Source organism: Eptesicus fuscus, chromosome 10 (assembly GCF_027574615.1).
Source record: "Eptesicus fuscus isolate TK198812 chromosome 10, DD_ASM_mEF_20220401, whole genome shotgun sequence".
NCBI classification, from domain to species: domain Eukaryota; kingdom Metazoa; phylum Chordata; class Mammalia; order Chiroptera; family Vespertilionidae; genus Eptesicus; species Eptesicus fuscus.
The window spans coordinates 20,472,851-20,491,845 of record NC_072482.1 but is presented as its reverse complement, the minus strand read 5'-3'; the positions used below and the strand labels follow the sequence as shown (position 1 = coordinate 20,491,845).

Genomic DNA, 18,995 nt, shown 5'->3' with positions numbered 1-18,995 from the left:
TAGGGTTTGCAGGGCACTGGGAAGGAACTCTGCCGCTAAGGTATATCTTTGTACTTTGCTGAAATCTTCTCTTTGAAATGTCACTTTTCAGGGCTTTTGGGGAAAATGCACAGCTCCAGGAGGTTGACACATTGAGCTGGTGAAGTGGATTCAATTTTCCAGAGAGTCTCCAAAAACACTCTTTATAAGGTTCTAGCACTGTGTCAGCAGGGGAATCAAAGATCAATAAGGCACTGTTCTCTCCACTGTGATGGTCATGAACTAGAAGGGGAAATAGAAAAAAGCCAGCCAATATTACTCTTGTCAGCCCGGGTCTTTGTCTATGTAAATTTAGTAGATAAAGTCCTCTACAAATCCTATTTTAAGTTTACATTGTTTAGATACTATGTTTGGTTTAATTTTGATGCTGTAAAAACAACATACAATCATTTGCACTTGTCCATTAAAAATCACTCTGTAAGATGAGGCATGAGATTTGCTCTTTATATTTGACTGGTGCCCAGGTGCACGGATTCGTGCACATTGAAAGGAAATTAATTAGAAGTTGGCCGGTGGGGTGGGACTGGGCGAGACGGGCCGGACACGCCCTGGAGCCAACCTCCCAAGGTCCCTCCCCGGTGGGCTGCACCTGGGGCAGCGCCGTGGCTCGAAGGGCGTCTGTTGAATTTATTTTTTATCAGAGATACCATTGATGGAGACGTGCCAGTGATGACCTGATTTGATCAGGACAAATAGTCCATTGGGATATTCTATGCCCCAAAATAGGCTAATTGAGCCCTTCATCACAAATGGCTCCTTTACTGGTATAGACACAATATATGGCTGCAGGTCTTAATCCTAGGGTACTGATACAACATAAGAAGGATGAAAGCATGTTTATTTCAGTATTTCTTTTTGTGGGTGAGATATTCCTTCTGATGGTTTGAATATGAAGCTTTGTTTTAGAGTGAATTATTTGCTAGAGTTTGTAGTTTTTCCCAGCTTGAGTGGATTCTTACCTTACTGTTTCTCTGCTTGTACATGCTGCCGCAAGGGGGTGCAATAAGCCATAACCACGGTGGCCTAGACTTTTCTTTTAGCCTCAGGTTCTGGATTTTCAGATATTGACTCTTTCTTAGAGCCATTTTCATTTAATCTCATATTATCCATTCATTACATATTTCATTAAAAATGTAAATGGCCCGGTCAGCATGCTCAGTGGTTGAGCGTTGACCTATGAACCTGGAGGGCATGGTTCAATTCCAGGTCAGGACACATGCCAGGGTTGTGGGCTGATCCCCAGTGGGGGGCATTCAGGAGGCAGTTGATCAATGATTCTCTCTCATCATTGATGTTTCTGTTTCTCTCTCCCTCTCCCTTCCTCTCTGAAATCAGTAAAAATATATTTAAAAAAATATATATAAATGACTTTTTCAAATTAGCAAACAACCATTTTTTGTGTTTGTGTTTTTTTCAATAATTTTTAATTTTTATATTACAGTTGATATGTAATATTATATTAGTTTCAGGTATACAACCCAGTGATTAGACATTTATATAACTTAAGAAGTGATCACTCCGATAAATCTAGTACCCATCTGTCACCATGTGTAGTTCTTATAATATTATTGACTGTATTTTCTATGCTGTACTCTATATCCCCATGACTATTCTGTAACTACCAATTTATACTTCTTAATCCCTTCACCTTTTTGAAACAGTTCTTCAAACCCCCTCCTATCTGGCACTGCAAACAACCATTATTTTTAAAGCTGTCAATTTTCAGATCATAAAGGCACCCATTTAAAATGAAATAGATGCTCATTTAAAATCAGAAATTATAAAGAAAACATTAAAGTTATCCACTCCCCATGACCCAAAGTAATTCCTGTTACTATTTTTATGTACTTTCTTCCTGTTTGCAAATGCCTTATTTCAAATAGTTTAATTGTTTTATCTTCCTCATCTGATTTTACCCAAGTATTTCTACTACATTTTAAGCATTTAAAAGGTTTCATAATATTTTATGATAAGCTATAATAGTTTTGTACACAGAATTTTATTTATATACTTTTGCATTATTTGGCTCTGATAACTTTCTGAAAGTGTAGTTACTAGTCCAAAGAGCATGAATGTTTTTAAGGTTCTTGAATTAAATTATAAAATTGTCAGAATATTGTGCCCATTTACATTTATTAGCAGTGAATAATTGCTCAATTCAGCACATTCTTTCCAACACTTTCTATTATAGTTAAAAAAGCAAACTTCTAATTTGATAGGCCAAATGTAGGTAATTATTTAATATGAATTTATTTGATAATTAGTATAGTAAATATTTTTGCATGTGCTTCAAAGACATTTTGATGTCTTATTACGATGTTAGTTTATATATTTTGTCCTTTGAGCAGATGTTCTTAATGCTTGTCTTATCATTTAACATGAGCCTTTCATATTCATTCAGTCATCAAATGTCTATTGAGCACCTATAAGGTGCCAGACATTGTTCTAGGCACTGGGGATAGAGCAGTGAACAACACAGACCAATTCCTATCCACAAGAAGCTTTCGTTCTAGTGAGGATATATAGACAAAAACAGAATAAGCAAGTGAAATAGTATATGAGAAGGAGATGAATGCCAGGGAGAAAAATAAATAAGGAAGTTGAAGAGGGAGTGACAGGTGGTCAGAGAAGCCTTCGCTGAGAAGGTGACACTTTTCCAAAGACTCAATAAGGGAGGGAAGTTCCTGAGGCTATCTACAGTGGAAGAGTGTAGCAGGTGGACGGAACAGTAAGGGCAAAGGCCCGGAGGTGGGACTGTGTCTAGTATTCAGGTTAATAATCTAGGTATTAGACTCTTGCAGTATTTGTGACACATATTTTCTCAGTTGTTTGCCTTTTGGTTAAATGTTTTAACATGTAGATGATTTACAGTTTTCTGTAGGTGAATCTATCACTTTTTTTTGTGTGTGTGTTTTTCCACCGTATCTTTTTAAAACTTTCAATTGAGAAATGTATCATATGTGCACAAGAATGAATAAAATGTATGCGTACAATTTAAAGAATTAAATTAAAACAGAGTCCGAACACCCCAAACTGGGCTACCAAGTTAAGAAGTGAAACACTGCCAGGACTCTAAGCCTGGTGCTCCTCCCTACCCTCTAGAAGGGACCACTATCCTGACTTCAGTGTTCATCCTCCTCTTGCTTTTCTCTATAGTTGTATCACACTTACATTTGTACCCTTAAATGGTATATTACTTAGTTTTGAGAAACCAAGTGGCAAACACAAACCTCGATGATGAGGAGAAGCAACACTCCCATTGCTGGGGGAGGCCCCCAGGAGCCCAGTTGAATCCTTTATCTCTGTTGCAGTCCGCCTTCAGCTTCCCTGAGAGTTTGCAAGTGCACCTGGGGAGGGCAGGAGTGAGACCTGGGAAACCTGAGAGGTGTGGGGTGGGGCTGGCTGCCCCTAGAATCTGGTGCAGAGCTGTATTTGCAATGCATCTGCTCATCCAGAGATCTCATTTCCCAGCACCGCTTACAATTATGAGTTGAAAAGGGGACTGGGTTCCTGAATCTCCACATAGAGGAGACATTCCCACTGACCAGGAACACCTTATCTGAAATATTTTGTGATGTTTTAGTCTGGGCTGTTATAATAGAACTAGAGGCCTGGTGCATGAATTTGTGCATTGGTAGGTCCCTCAGCCTGGCTGACGATTGGGGCCTATCGGGGCTGCAGGAGGTTGGCTGGCAGGGGGCGCTGCAGGAGGTTGGCCAGCTGGCCCTATCGGGGCTGATTGGGGCCAGCCCGCTGGAGGGACTGTGGGAGGTTGACCGGCCGCGGGAGGTTGGCTGTGGGAGCACACTGACCACCAGGGGGCAGCTCCTGCATTGAGCGTCTGCCCCCTGGTGGTCAATGCACGTCATAGTGACTGGTCGACTGGTCATTCAGTCGTTGGTTGTTTTGTCACTTAGGCTTTTATATATATAGATACCAGAAACTAGAAGGCTTATAAACAACAGAAGTTTATTTCTTACAGCTCTGGAGCTTGGGAAGACCAAGATCAAGGTGTGACAGAGGACTGGGTTCCTGGTTCATAGGCAGTTACCTTCTTGCTGTATCCTCACATGGCAGAAAGGGTGAGTGAACTCTCTGGGGCCTCTTTTACAAGGGCGTTAATCCCATGAGAGCTCCCCTCATGACCTTAACACCTCCCAAAGTTTCCACTTCCAAATATCATCACACTAGGAATTAGGTTTAAATTTTTTTTCTTTCATTAAATTTTTTTTTCCCATTCAATCTATAGCATGTGAGTGAAAAATAAACTTCTGTTCTGCCATTATGCATTTTGGATCTATTCTTCAGCTATTTAGCCTACCTTAACTGATACTGCAAGTTCTTGATATCCTGCAGAAATATAGTCAAGGTGAACAAGCTGCTCTGTATTTTTTGTTTCTCAGTCTGATATGTCCAATTTCCAGTTTTCAAAGGCAGGTCAAAACAGACACTCTGGTGGCAGGGAAATGGGTTTCTTAAATGAATTCAAGAAGCAGGGCAAGGAGATGAGAAAATTCATTAGTTCATAACCAAGAGAGGCCAAATACAAGTAAGAATCTGCCCTCAGTATTAAAAGAGAGCTCAGTGGTAGTGGAGATGTTTCTGATAACCATCTTCAATGTGTCTGCTCTTTATGGCTCCAGCCTAGACCAGGTGCACCCTCTAGCCCTGGTGCACAGCTGTCATCCTGGGATCTCCTTTCACATCCTGCCAGGAATGTGTCTTTCCTATGTGACTCCTTCTTTCCTGTACTCCATATCTTCCTATGCCTTGGTGTACTCTCCTTTTTTGATGGAGCACATCTTTAAATAGTTTCTTGAGAAAGGTGTCATGGGAGGCATATTATTTGAGGTCTTACATATCTGGTAATGTCTTTTTTTTCTTCCTTCATAACACACCTTCACTCTGAAGTTTTGTGTCAGAAATTATTTTCCTTCAGAATTTTTTATTATTTTAGACTAATTGCCAATAGATGGGACATCTATTTTTAAAATAGCTATTGTGTAGCTAGCCAGTTTCTGAACATTCTTATTACAGCTAATGGGTTTCCTATTGATTTGGTTTTTTAGTTTTTCTTTCTTGGTATGTAATTTACCCTCTACAAATAAGAATTTTGTGTTTTCTTCTCCAACATTTGTTTCATTGCTGGACAGACAATGTTAAATAATAGTGTCTCTGCATGTGTTTTTTTCCCTGATAATTTCCTATTTCTTTTGCTTTTGAATTTTACTTTAGAATTCGTATTTAGTTGGTCTTTTTTATTTTAATTTTACTTTTTAATTACAATTGATATTATTTAATATTAGTTTCAGGTGTATAGTATAATGGTTGGGCATTTATATAATTTATTAAGTGATCCCCTTGATAGTTCTAGTTTCCACCCGGCAAGATACATAGTGATTATAATATTATTGACTATTTTCCCTGGCTTTACTTTACATTGCCATGACTATTTTGTAACTACCAATTTTCACTTCTTAATCCCTTTACCTTTTTCACACAGCATACCCCCACCCCCTCCATCTGGTGATCAGTTTGTATCTATGATTCTATTTCTGTTTTGTTTGTTCATTTATTTTCTTCTTAGGATTCCACATCTAAGCGAAATCATATGCTATCTGTCTTTCTCTCACCTATTTCACTTAGCATAATAACTTCTAGGTCCATCCATGTTGTCCCAAATGGTAATTCTTTCATTCTTTTTTATGGCCAAGTAACATTCCATTGTATATATTTAACACATCTTTGTCCCATAGTCCATTGATGGCATAGTTTGTTTCATATCTTGGCTATCCTATATAATAAAAGGGTAATATGCAAATCAACTGAATGGCGGAACGACTGATTGTGATGATGCTCACTGACCACCAGGGGCAGATGCTCAATGCAGGAGCTGCCCCCTGGTGGTCAGTGGGCTCCCACAGGGGGAGGGAGTGCTGCTCAGCCAGAAGCCGGGCTCAGGGCTCACGGCTGGCCAGCACAGTGGCGGTGGCGGGAGTCTCTCCCACCTCCATGGCAGTGCTAAGGATGTCCCACTGATGGCTTAGGCCCGCTCCCTGAGGGCTCCTGGACTGCGAAAGGGCGCAGGCCAGGCTGAGAGACTCAGCCAAGTGCACGAATCTTGTGCACCAAGCCTCTATTTACACATAATGCTCGTTCTATGCGTACTTGAAAACAATAATCCTACTGATTTAGAATGAAATGTTAAAAAAATATGAATTAAATTTATCTGGTTTAAAGTATCATTTAAGGCTACTGTTTCCTTGCTGATTTTCTGTCTGGAAGATCTATCCGTTGATATCAATAAGGTGTTAAAGTCTCCCTTTATGACTGCATTACTGTCAGTCTCTCCCTTTAGGTCCACCAGTATTTGCTTTAAATATTTAGGTGCCCCTATGTTGGGTCCATAAATGTTTACCAGGGTTATATCTTCTTGTTGGATTGATCCTTTTATCATTATGAAATATCTCTTGTCTCTTATAGCTTTTGTTTAGAGGGTTTTTTTTTGTCTGATATAAGTATTGCTACCCCACTTTTTCTCCATTTGCATAAAATATATTTTTCCATCTCATTACTTTCAGTCTGTGTGTGTCTTTAGATCTGAAGTGGGTCTCTTGTGTACAGCATATGTACGAGTCTTACTTTCTTACCCATTTTCTTTTTATTGGAGTGTTGAATCCATTTATATTTAAGGTGATTATTGAAAGGTAAGTAGTTATTGCCACTTTATTATTCATACTTAAGTTATTTCCCCCTTATACTTCTTAAAGAAGTCCCTTTAAAATTTCTTATAATATTGATTTGTGGTGATAAATTCCTTTAACATTTTCTTATCTAGGAAGTTCTTTATCTTTCCTCAATTCTAAATGATAGCCTTGCTGGGTAGAGTAATGTTGGTTGTGGGTCCTTACTTTTCATCACTTTGAATATTTCGTGCCAGTTCCTTCTGGCCTGTAAAGTTGCTATTGAGAAATCAGCTGACAGTTTTACCTTTGTAGTTAACTAACTGCCTTTCTCTTGCTCTTTTAAGATTCTCTCTTTGTCTTTTTTTTTTTTACTACCTTTATTAATTTTATTATTAATTTCTTATACATGCACACATATACATACATATAAGCACACACATGTCTGTCTCAGGTTAGTCTGTTAGGTTTCATTTATTTTTAATTCTTGTGGAAGTATCATACTGTTGAATTATGGCCATTTGCAAATAAATTTTAGTACCTAGTAAAACAACTTCCCCTCAACTCTCTTCAAAATTTCTTTAGTCCTTCCTACACATTTGTTCTTCTAGTTAAATTTTAAATTAACTTTGCCAGGTTTAAAAGAAAAAAAAACCTTTTGCTGAGATTATTACTGTAACTACATTAATGCTATGAGCTCCTTAGGAATAGTTGATATTTTTATAATATTTTCACTTTTCTTTTTTATTGGCTATTTTGTCATTTTCATATAGATTTTTACATGTTAATTTTGAAATTATTCAGTGACATTATTTTAAATTGTTTGTAGCCTTTTCATTATATTTTCAAGCTCATTATTGCTGGATGTTCAGGAAAATTAAAATGTTATCTTGAATTCAACTACTCTCCTGTCCTCTTATAGAAATTCCAATAATATTTTAGATGATTCTCTTGGGTTTTCTAGTTATTTGATGCTCATGTATGAAAAGTAAGGATAATATTGTTACCTCTGTTTAAATCATTACTTTTATTTTCATGAATCATGTATTTTTGCCTTGGCTTCTACTTTAAAGTTGCATTTTGTGAATAACCTGATCTCTCCTTTGCCCACTCCCTTTTTTATCTTTAATTTTTGACATTTTTACTGTGATATGTCTTGGTGTGAGCCTCTTTGGGTTCATCTTGTTTGGGACTCTCTGCTGCTTCCAGTGACTGTCCTGTACTACTACCCGGTAAGAGCTACAAAGTGGTTGGCGATTGGTAGCTGCTGTGCTAGGTCTGGAAGAGTGTGGAGAAGCCACACCACGAACCCGAGGCCGCTGCCACCCGCATTTGGCCAGGGACTGTTAGGCAAGAGGGCACCCTGAGGCCTGCCACTGCCAGCTGGGTACCCATAAGCCGTAGCCACTATGAGAGCCTCGGGCAAAATGTGAGTTGGCTGTGGGGAAGTATTAGGGATTTGCCAGGGTGGGGCTACTGGTATGGTGGCGTTCACCAGGCTAATGCTGATTCAGCCTTGGCTGTGTGGAGGGAGGCCTCAACCCAGCAAAGAGGGTGCCCGCCTGCCTGCTTTGTTGCGGGGAGGGGAGGGAGGTACTCGACCCAGGGACAATGGCAGCTGTTTTCCTCACCCTGAAGTCACACAACTCAGTTTCTCCCTGTATGTCTCTGGTGCACCTCAAACTGCTGTCCCTTTGCTGGAGCCCAGGGTGAATTCCTGTGAGGTAGTGATCCTGTGTGTGGGTCCTTTAAGAGGGTACCTGCGTTTCCAGACGCCTTCCATTTCACCCAGATACACTGAATCCCCGCTGATTTTCACAGCCAGATATTGTGGTGGCTCGTCTTCCTGGCATTGATGCTCTGTGGTGGGGAGCCTGGTGTGGGGATGAGACCCCCTCACTCTTCAGGGGGGCCTACACCGCTGAGATATCATTCTCAACCACCACATGTAGGTGTGGGGCCAGCCTGTTTCACGTCTCTACCCCTCCTCCCAGTCTTGTGGAAGTTTAATATCCTTATTTATAGGACTTCTGTTCAGGTAATCTTCAAATAGTTCTCCAGGTTGATTGTTTTTTAATTTAGTCAGAATTTTGGGGTGGTCATGGGAGTAGAACAGTGCTGTGTACCTACTCCTTTTATCTTAACCTGAACTGGTTTGTCTTTTATCTTTTGCAGAGTCTTAAAAGGCTTATATTTTGTTTTACATCTATTGATATTTACCTTTAAATTTTAGCCTGCTTACCATATTAGGTGACCTTTAAATTATCTACTTAGCAAAGCCAATAATAGAGTGACAACTTTGACTTTAATAAAGCTGAGGAATTTTGTGTCTTTCTACTTGGCTTATTGAATCCTGGATTGCATGCATACATAATGATGATTAGCTAGATCATAATTTTGGATGTTCAATTTTCTCAATGCTGATTATTATTGTATTATTGGCTAATTTTTTCGATATCTCACTTTTTTCACAATTTCTTTTAGTTTTTGCATTTATTTATTTTTTTATTAATCATCCCTTGAGGATATTTTTTTCCATTGATTTTTAGAGAGAGTGGAAGGGGGGGGATGAGAGAGAAACATTGATGTGGGAGAGACACATTGATTGGTTGCTGAACCTGCAACTGAGGTAGGTGCCCTTGACCGGGAATTAAACCCGAGACTCTTTAGTCCGCAGGCCGATTTTCTATCCACTGAGCAGTTTTTGCATTTATTTAAAAGGCACTTATAGCCATTATTTAAACATAGTTCCATGTATACCAAGTTTCAGTGCTCACAGAAGTTCCAGGAAATAAGGTATATAAGGAATAGGTGCCCAGTATTGAATTCTCAGCTTTGATTCATCTCTCAGTCAGCTAAAGTATATCTCTGAATATTGTTTTCACAAAAAGGGTTCCCACATAGCATTTTTCTCCTTTCTCACAGGCTTGGGAAAGTCTTTCTGTTGACTTGACAGAATGTTATGGGACAGGGAATTTTTGGTGAATCATTTATTGCTTCATTCAACAAATATTGAGAACCTACATGTGTTAAACATTGCTCTTTTCTCTTAAAGAAAAACTTGTGTTGAGCCATTACATACATACAAGGAAATGTGCAACCCCTAAGCGCACAACTCAATGCAATTTAACAAGTGTTAAATTGTTGGTCAAGATGATTTGCTTGAGCAGTTGCTGTCTGACCTGTACCTTCTCTTCAGTGCCTTTTTTTTTTTTTTACCTTTCTGGTGGAAAAGTCTTACATCAATATAATTTTGGCTCCTGATTTAGTGTTTTATGTTTTCCTTCTGGGAGTCTTATATTTTCTTTATTGTTATAAAAGGGTCAATATATTTAAATATGGTCTTTTAAAATTAGTTTGGTCTAAACCTAGCTTTCACATTCACTTACAAAATATAATTTTCCCAAACCAGGAATCTTCTTTCCTATTACAACTTTATTGTATCCCTTGAATGTATTCGGGTTTCTTATTTGAATTTTCTGTCTTCCACATATTTCATCTCTGCTCCCTATCTTTTATATCTACTATCAACTTATACTTAACCACCCATTTATTTCTTTGCTACTCTTCATCTGCATTCCAGGAGAACATCTCAGGTTAGTCCTCTCCAAGAGGTCTCTGTGGTTGTCGGACAGAATGCCTCCAAGTCACCCAGTGAGCTTGTTACTGCTCTCCAGGGGTATTTACACTCATTTAAGGGTAATGAGAAATGGGGAGACAAGAAGCATAGGCCAAGTCCCTAATGTGGTTTGGAGCTTTGTGAGAGGTTTAATCTCTAAACAAACATTTCTTTTCTTAAATTTATTGAACCACTCCCCACTAGCCTTAAACGAATCACTGTCAGCACTCATTTCAGGAGAAGTCTTTCAGGAGGTCAGTATGCAGCATCTTCGCTTTTTCATAACATCATTGCCTCCAGAATGCTGTCCCTGGCTAACTGCTTTTCAGTCATCCAAATCAACAATAGTTTTTCTTCTTCAATTGTCTGTGATCATCGTTTCTTTCACACCTTAGCAACATCAGCACTCTTGATGGCCTCTTTATATTTTAAAATCGTGCTAATTGTTCATTTTACCAGCAACAAAAATAATGCCCCCCCCTCCCCAAACCTGAAAATATTCACAGCAGGATTTCCTGAGATGTATATGATGTGAGGTTTAGTGGTAAACTGACTTGCATTTTCTCCTTTGTGGCCTGAGAGACACTTTTTGTCATGCTGAAAGGGTTGTTGGGTAAAGAACTGATATTTTGTTTGAAAACAGAGACATTTTTTTCTGGGAACAACTTGGTCGAGAACGAGGTTTCACTATAAAAAGTCCTGGGGATGCAAGGTACACATGGCAATGATAGTTAACAATTGAATATTTGAAAGTTGCTAAGAGAGTCCATCTTAAAAATTCTTATCATAAGAAGAGAAAGTTATAACTATGTGTGGTAATGAATGTTAATGAAATTTATTGTGCTAATCATTTCATAATATACTAGAGGCCCGATGCATGAAATTAGTGCAAGAGTAGGCCTTCCTTCCTTTCGGCCTCCGGCACCCGGGACCCAGGCTTCCCTCCTGCTGGCACCCAGGACCTGGGCTTCCCTCCTGCTGGCACCCAGGACCCGGGCTTCCCTAGCAAAGGGAAGCCCTGCCCAGCTGCCGCAGCCCACGGGTTGGTGGCCTGGGCCTCCCTCTGTGGGGCGATCATGGGGCGATGGCCAGGCCCCTGACCAATTGCATCGAACCCACCTTGGCTGGCCTGGCACCAGTGGGTGTCATAGCGTGGTCCCAGATGGTTGTCCTGATGGTCATTCCGCTGTTCAGCCATTCAGTCAATTTGCATATTACGCTTTTATTATGTAGGATACATATTTCAATTCATGTTATATGCCTAAAACTAATACAATGTATATGTCAATTATATCTCAATTTTTTAAAAAGGTGAAAATATCTAAGTCACCAGAACTAAGGAGCCAGAATGAAAAACAAGCATTTCAGTGTTTCATTGCTCCAACTTTCTCAAAATATTTAGAATATTTTTTTACAATCTCCCTACTCTCTTATATCCTGCCTTTCTCTAATAAGATTGTTCATGCTCTGTACCTAGGTAAAATGCTTGCTAAGTGTACTACTGGTAGCACCCTGTCTGTGTGAGCCATACGTTAAAATGATGACTCTCACAACTAATAATTGAGCTCTTGCAAAGAATTACTACAAAAAATAACAATAAAATAATCTTTGAAATTAGTATGTATTTTATACTTATAACACAACTCGTTTGGGACTAGCTACATCTCAAGTGCTCAATAGCCATATGTGGTTAGTGGCTCCTGATTTAGATAGTGCAATTCTTGATGGTGCTGCTACAAGAAGAAAGAACCTGAACCTCTGTCAGAATGGCTCCCTGAGTGTCTAAGTGGAGCAGAGCTCCCTGAGGATCCCTGTGGGAGAGTCACTTGAGCAAGCAATAAACTTTTGTTTATTTGGGCTTTGTCTGTGGCAACAGTTCTTAATTACCTACTGTGATTAGGCTCCCCCAGAAGTTTGAGAGATAATGAATTTTAATTTATAGGAAGCAAGTCATAGAGACCAGTTAGGGTCATATTAAATGAAACTTTACTTTAAAAATTTACTTTTATTTATTTATTTTTCAATTACATCTGATGTTCAATATATTAGTTTTAGGTGTACAACATAGTATAAAATTCAGCTTTAATAGCAACTTGGGAGTCACGGAGGAGGGAAAGAAAACCAGAAAACTCATGAAGGGTTTGTCACTGATTAGACGAGGGGAATGAGTGACAGAGAAATCCAGGTTTCTCAGTCAGATGAGTAGATGATATCATTTGAGTAGATAAAAAAGGCAATAGGAGAAGCTAGCTTGGGAGAAGAGCTAGTGAGTTTAGTTTTCTCTCTGTTGACTTCGAGGTGTCTATAGACTATTGGTACAAAATTTACTTGAATTAAGTGTCTGCTATGTGCCAGGTCAGGTGCTGATGGCCTGGCTCTCAAGGGACCACAAACTGGTTAAATAGATAAAGCCAATATAGCATGTAAGAGTAGAGATAAAGGATACCCACAGTGCTCTTGGAGCCAGAAGAGAGGAACCTAGTCTGGGATCACTGCAGTGATGGGTCTGGGAAGGATCTTTAGAAGAAATGAAACCCAAGTAGAGTCTTAGAGCATAGGCAGAGCAGTGGGGAGGGCAGATGTCTCATTTTGTTCGGGCTGCTAAAACAAAATGCTACGTACTGGATGGCTCATCAACAACAGAAATATGTTTTTCACAGTTCTGGAGGCTGTAAGTCTGATATCAAGGTGCCAACATAACCGAGTAAGGGCTTTCTTCCACTCAAAGATTTTTATTGTCTCTTCACCTGGCAGAATGGATGAGGGAGCTCTCTGGGGTCTCTGTTACTAATCCCACTCATGAGAGCTCTGTCCGCATGACCTAATCATCCCAATGCTCCCTACTTGCTAGTCTCATCACTTTAGGGGTTAGGACTCAACATATGAATTTTGGGGCAACACAAATATTCAGATCATCACAACGGGGTAGGAATAGAGGAACAGGAGGGGAGAAGGTGGAAAAGACAGACAAAGTCCAGGGGACCACAGGACACAGGCATTGAGGGGAAGAACAGTATGGTGGTCACAACAAGGACTTCACTATGACCGTGGGTGGGGTAAACATCAAGGAGGAAGTGGCATGAGAGAGAGTTGGAGCAGGAACAGGGCCAGATTACAGAGGGTGCATTTTGTCATACCTAATTTTGGCAGGAAGCTGTCACAGTAACTGAGAGGAGAGAAATGAGAAAAGATTAAGTCCCAAACTTGGACAGGGAGGGGGTTAAGTTGAGGACTTTCAGGGAGTGAAATTTAATGAGTTTGGGGATGTGTGGGTGTTAGGAGTGAGGAAGAGAAAGAGGGAAGAGTCAGGGATGCCTCAGATATATCTAGCATAGATGATTGGTGGATAATGGTGCTGACTAGGGAAAATGAAATAGAATAAAAGCAGTGCATATAAAAGGAGGGGAGACATGGAATGCAGCTGTCTCTTCCCACCACAAAATTCCCAGATATACAATTTAGGGGGAAGTAATGATTCAGAAATATGGATATATATGCCCTCTTTTGCCCTCCATCTCAAAACAAAACCTAATTTTTATTTTCACCACCACCACCACCACCACCACTCAGGAAAAATTGGGAATTTAGTGGCAGGATTTTAGTGAGAGGTGTTGAAGCATGGAGGCTGTGAAAAACTGCCTATGAAACTCTTGTTAAAGACTGTGATAGGAGATTATCATGAGAATCAAGATGAAAGCACACCACTGTCAGTGAAAGCAGAGGGGCTGGAGAAGTCGACCCCGGGTGTGGAATTGGAGAAGAAGCAGAGAAAAGTCATGGCCTCCGAGTGAGGCTGGAGCATACAGGAGAATGAACATGTGCAGAAGGTGGTTGCTCAAAGAATCAGGGAGCCTGTGGAACCGGCCTGAGGACTTCCAGGGGCCTGAGAAGTAGGGCACGATAGCATGTTGGGCCACGGCATGGAAAAAATGGTTGACTCGAAACTTGAAACTAGTCTGGAATTGAATGTGATTCAGTTTTTATTTTACTTGGGCTGAACTTTTCTCATACTTCAAGTTCGTTTTGTCTCAATGGCTTTTCTCTTGTGTCCTGGAATGCATTGGAACAGAGGCCCAGAAAAGGAGGGGTCATCCTAGGGATGTGGTCAGAGGAAGAGAAAAATGTTTCTAGATCTCTGGTTGGCATTTATCTTCAAAAGAAGCCTGAGTTTGAGGAGAGACTCACTATTCTAGTCTGAATACTATGTCTTCTCCCAGAACTTGCCCCTTCCTGTCAAACCCCAGGGCACATTTTTGGGAGGGTTTCTTCTTTTTCCTGTATGATTTTTAATAACAGCATGCCATTTTCCCAGGGCCATCATTTTATTTGCTTAATTCATTTTGGAATGCTTGTGTTCACAGCATTGGTTAATACTAGGAGAGGCTGGTCCCTTAATGTTTTGAAGGAATGTAAAATTGAGAACTTGGACTTGCTTGGGTCCAGGGTGTTGTTACTCAAAGGCATACTTTGTTTTGCTCTCAAATTTGCATTCTTTTCCAAATACGGAAAAGCTGAGCTGGCCAAAGTACTTTTAATGAGAAAGAATAAGAAAACAAATTTTCTTCCCAAACTTTATTATTAGAAATTGTTTTTATTATAAGGGTTTAACAGAGCAGAGAATTAGACTTGCTGTCTTTTGTGAAACCTCAACAATTTAAAAAAATTAAGTTAATAAATATGAAATTAGGTATAGTCTTCCCCCTCCCCCCAGCCATGTTATGCACTCCTAAGAAACAAAGAGGAGAAAATCCTGTATCTATATGTAGTACAAACTCAGAAATTTTCACCTGATATTTATTTCTGTGTAGGATTTTTCTAGGCAGAACAATCACACTATTTAACTTTTCTCTAAAAACTTAACAAACATAAATAGATCCATAAATAGCTCATATAAATATAGGTTTTACCTTTTAAATAATAAAATTCCCAAGTCTGAAATACTGTTTTCTTAAAAAATAAAATAAAATGAGGCCTGTAACTCATTGAAATGGAATCTTACACCCCAGAATTGTCTCAGGGCCTCTTAAATACATAAATAACTTAAAGCCCTCAGAAAAGCAAGTAAGAAGCAAAATGGTACTCAGTTTAAACCTTCCTTCTTGGGGAGAGGGAAAGTTGATTCAGAGTCAATATCTGAACCAAAGTGTTACCTATGAAATTTCAGTTGAATGAACTCATTTAAGAACCCTAGTGAGTTGGTCAGAAATGGGGCTAGGTCTACTCCCCAGAAAGCCTAACACATTCAGAGAGCTGGGATCAGACTGGAAACTCAAGCCACGTGGTGGACAATGGGGGTGACACAGGTGCAGCCCACAGTCACCAGTATCTTCTCCAGCCGGAAGGAGTGGGGGCAGCGCCGAGGCTCCCTGCGCAAGACCAGGATCTCCTGCTGGATGGGGACGGAGTTCAGGCGGTGGTCGATCTTCCCTTCAGGATTGACGCAGAACAATTGGCGGCACTTTGCCTCCCAGATCACAGGGGGATATCTCTCACGGTCCTCGTTGCGGCTACAGGGAGAGACACAAGCCAGGAAGAAAGTGAATTCCTGGTAAAGCGGGAAGGAAATCGAACAGGAATAATTGAAGGGAGACAAATTCAGAGGGTGACAAACTATAGTCATTGCAAATTCTCTAAGGGCTGTTAGTCTGAAAAAGACGTAGTTTCAGGAAAACTTGGATTTTTAAGCACATGAAATATTATGGAAAAATGGCAATGATCACTTTTTCCCATTTACTTTGAAGAATGAACAAAATAAGGTAGACTGAGACTATAGAAGGGATTTAAGTTTGACATTGAGGAAACTTTTATTAGGATACATTCGATAGATGGATAAAGACCAAGGGAATCATCTAGGAATAAAATAGTTGTTAATCTGACTTTAATAAAGTTTGAACATGGAATGCATCAAAATTTTATCTGATAACACATTCCTGGAACAGAGCCCAGAGCTGATTAGAAGCGCTAGAAACAAAAGCTTTAGCCACTATATAACCCTTAATTCCCTCTCTCCTCCAGCTGAGTTGATGATTTGCTTTGAGGTGTTTTTTTTAATTTATTTTTTAAAATACGTTTTTATTGATTTTAGAGAGAGAGGAAGAAAGAGAAATAGAGAGATAAAAACATTAATGAGAAAGAAACATTAATTGAATGCCTCCTGCACACCCACTACTGGGGATCAAGCCTGAAACCCCTACATGTTCCCTGACAAGGAATCAAACTGGTGAACTCTTGGTTCATGGTCCACCCTCAACAACTAAGCCATACCAAGCTGGCTGCTTTGAATTTTAATTGATGTATTTGAACTATTCTTACTAATTGGAAGAGGAGAAAAAACTCCACAGTCAGGTAAATCTGTAGGTGCCACATAATTGAGGCTTATTTGCATAAAACCAAATTATCCGAATATGTTTTTAAATTTAATTCTTCATGAGGGTCTAAATACTAGATGTACTAAGGACACACGAAATATAGATCTGTTGGGATGTAGACCAAGGCTATCTAACCTAAAAAGGGGTGGCAATACTCAAGAGAATACTTCTTCCTCCACTGAGATTCAAGCTATATTTTCCAAGTTCTAATAAGACAAAAAAGTGCATAAAAATACCCATTAATTACTAGTAATTTATAAGAAATCTTCTCAATGGAGGCCCTTGTACAGAAAGAGAATCCAAACATTAATCCCTAGGAGTAAATAAGTAGACTTGGGGTATCATAAATATTAGAATGTAGACCATCACAAATTGGGGTGGGTTTTTGGTGTCAATGACAAGGAGATCTAATAGGATGGGTATTGGGGGTAGGGTTGTCTTGTGCTCTAGCAAGTAAGTTTGTAGAATGAAAGTTTGAGAACCATTGTTTTGCACAATGGCCCTTCCAGGTTTGACTGATGATTCTAAGTGAGTAACAATTTCCCTCAAAGTGATTTAACTGGTAGTGTGATGCATAAAATGTAGAAGAAAACAGATTTTATCTAGGGTCCTTACGTACTGGAGATTCCAAGGTGAGGTGGACCGGTTGTAGTAATCTGAGGGTCTTCTAGAATTTTCATCCCGATTAAGGATGTTTAGGTTGACCCTCACGCTCTGAGGGAAGTTCTTGTCCTCAGTATTTGGGCATTCTGGATTTCGTGGAATTACTACTGCTGCCTTCACTATAGCCACCAGACTCAGCAGCAGTAGCAGTGACTGGAACTGAAAGGGAAAGGAGAGAGAGAGGTGGGAAATTGGATTAGTAAGTGGTTTTTGTTATCAAATTGTGATAACAATTGTATTGCTAATCATAGAGAACATACTATATTCTAGGCCAATCTATTCTAAATTTTCAGATCAGTTAAATAAAAACCTGGCTAGGTGACTAAAATAATATTAAGACCACAGAGTTTTTACCAGTTCTAAACATTCATCTTTTGATTTAGGAAAGGCACATTATTTATTGGCTGGTGGTAATTTTAGTAAAAATGACAAGTCATCATACTGTCAGTACATGCATCACTGTCAGGTCATTGGGATAATATTGACCTTGATTTTCTAGGAGGAAATGTCTTTCTGTGCCATTGTGCTCTATCTTATCACTCTGTGAAACCCTATGTGAAAACAAATGTGCCCTTAAGAAAGGGCCATAGAAAATCCAGGTGGTATCAGTATTTGTGTTAGAAATGCTGTTAGTATCATTGGTAAACATCCAACGAAAAACTGGATCCTCTGTATGTTTTCTTAGGTATATTTTACAGTTTTATAAATTTACATGTATTGATTCTATAATCAAATTACATTTCAAAAGAGATATTTTAAGAATATAAAAACCATTTACTCTAAACCACAGTTATACTGTATCTGATGATAATATATGGGTTTGGTGAACCAAGACTGTAGTATAATAATAGGATAATGGAAAGAAAAGTTATTGCCACAACTAATTAAATTCTCAAGGATTTAATTTCTTTAATTTTGGATTAAAGAAAAATGCTGTGGGAGAATTATATTAAATCACTTGTACTCAGAAGAGTAGATTTCCAATAAACATTATTTCTTACTGCACAGAATTATGTCACACTTCTTTGCATGACTTAGCCCCAATATAGCTATCTTTCAGTTTTAATCTCATCTTTCAAACTGATGTGTACCAGTTCTTTAACATGCTATACAATGACAATTATCTACCAAAGCTTTCATTTCCTATTCTACATGATCTCCATAGTCAGAATCCAGAATTTCATGCCCAAGGTCCAGAAGTATCATCTGGTCCAAATCAGTAAGAGTATTGCACGTTAGTGCAGGACTCACCATGGAGGAAGTTCTCACAGAAGCCATTGTAGTTTCTCTTGATTCACTGGAGATGGATGAGCTTGTGCCTGCTGTGAGATGGATGAAGTAGTACGCTATCTTCTCTCTTTTTATAGCACTTTGATCCTTCTGTGGTCACTTACGTTGGCGTGTCGGGGTGACACCATTTTGGTTAAAAGTTCCATCCCCAAATGAGGTCAGAGAAGAACCTCCCCTTCATGGCGAATAATATCTGCTTCATATCATGAAGGAAACTGGGAAGGACAGAAATTTATTTCTAAAGTCTATTTCCTTTCTTCATTCTTCAAGGAACTATTACTCATCAGAAGTTGAGTAAAGGTGCTCTACTTATGAGCTGATATTATTCATTTA

The 18,995-nt window shown here is 39.2% G+C and overlaps 1 protein-coding gene across 2 annotated transcripts; it reads right to left on the bottom strand.

The window, feature by feature from the left end:
- Positions 1-15,610: 15,610 nt before the first annotated feature.
- IL17A (interleukin 17A) lies at positions 15,611-18,650 on the bottom strand. Of its 2 annotated transcripts, none has more exons than XM_008157497.3 (3): positions 18,624-18,650; positions 17,329-17,531; positions 15,611-15,848 (listed from the first exon to the last, which is right to left on the bottom strand). In XM_008157497.3, the coding sequence occupies exons 1-3, from the start codon at positions 18,648-18,650 to the stop codon at positions 15,611-15,613; spliced, it is 468 nt and encodes a 155-aa protein (XP_008155719.1). The 2 variants fall into 2 exon arrangements, with proteins under 2 accessions (XP_008155719.1, XP_008155720.1); XM_008157498.3 differs by having other exon boundaries at positions 17,329-17,525.
- Positions 18,651-18,995: the final 345 nt, after the last annotated feature.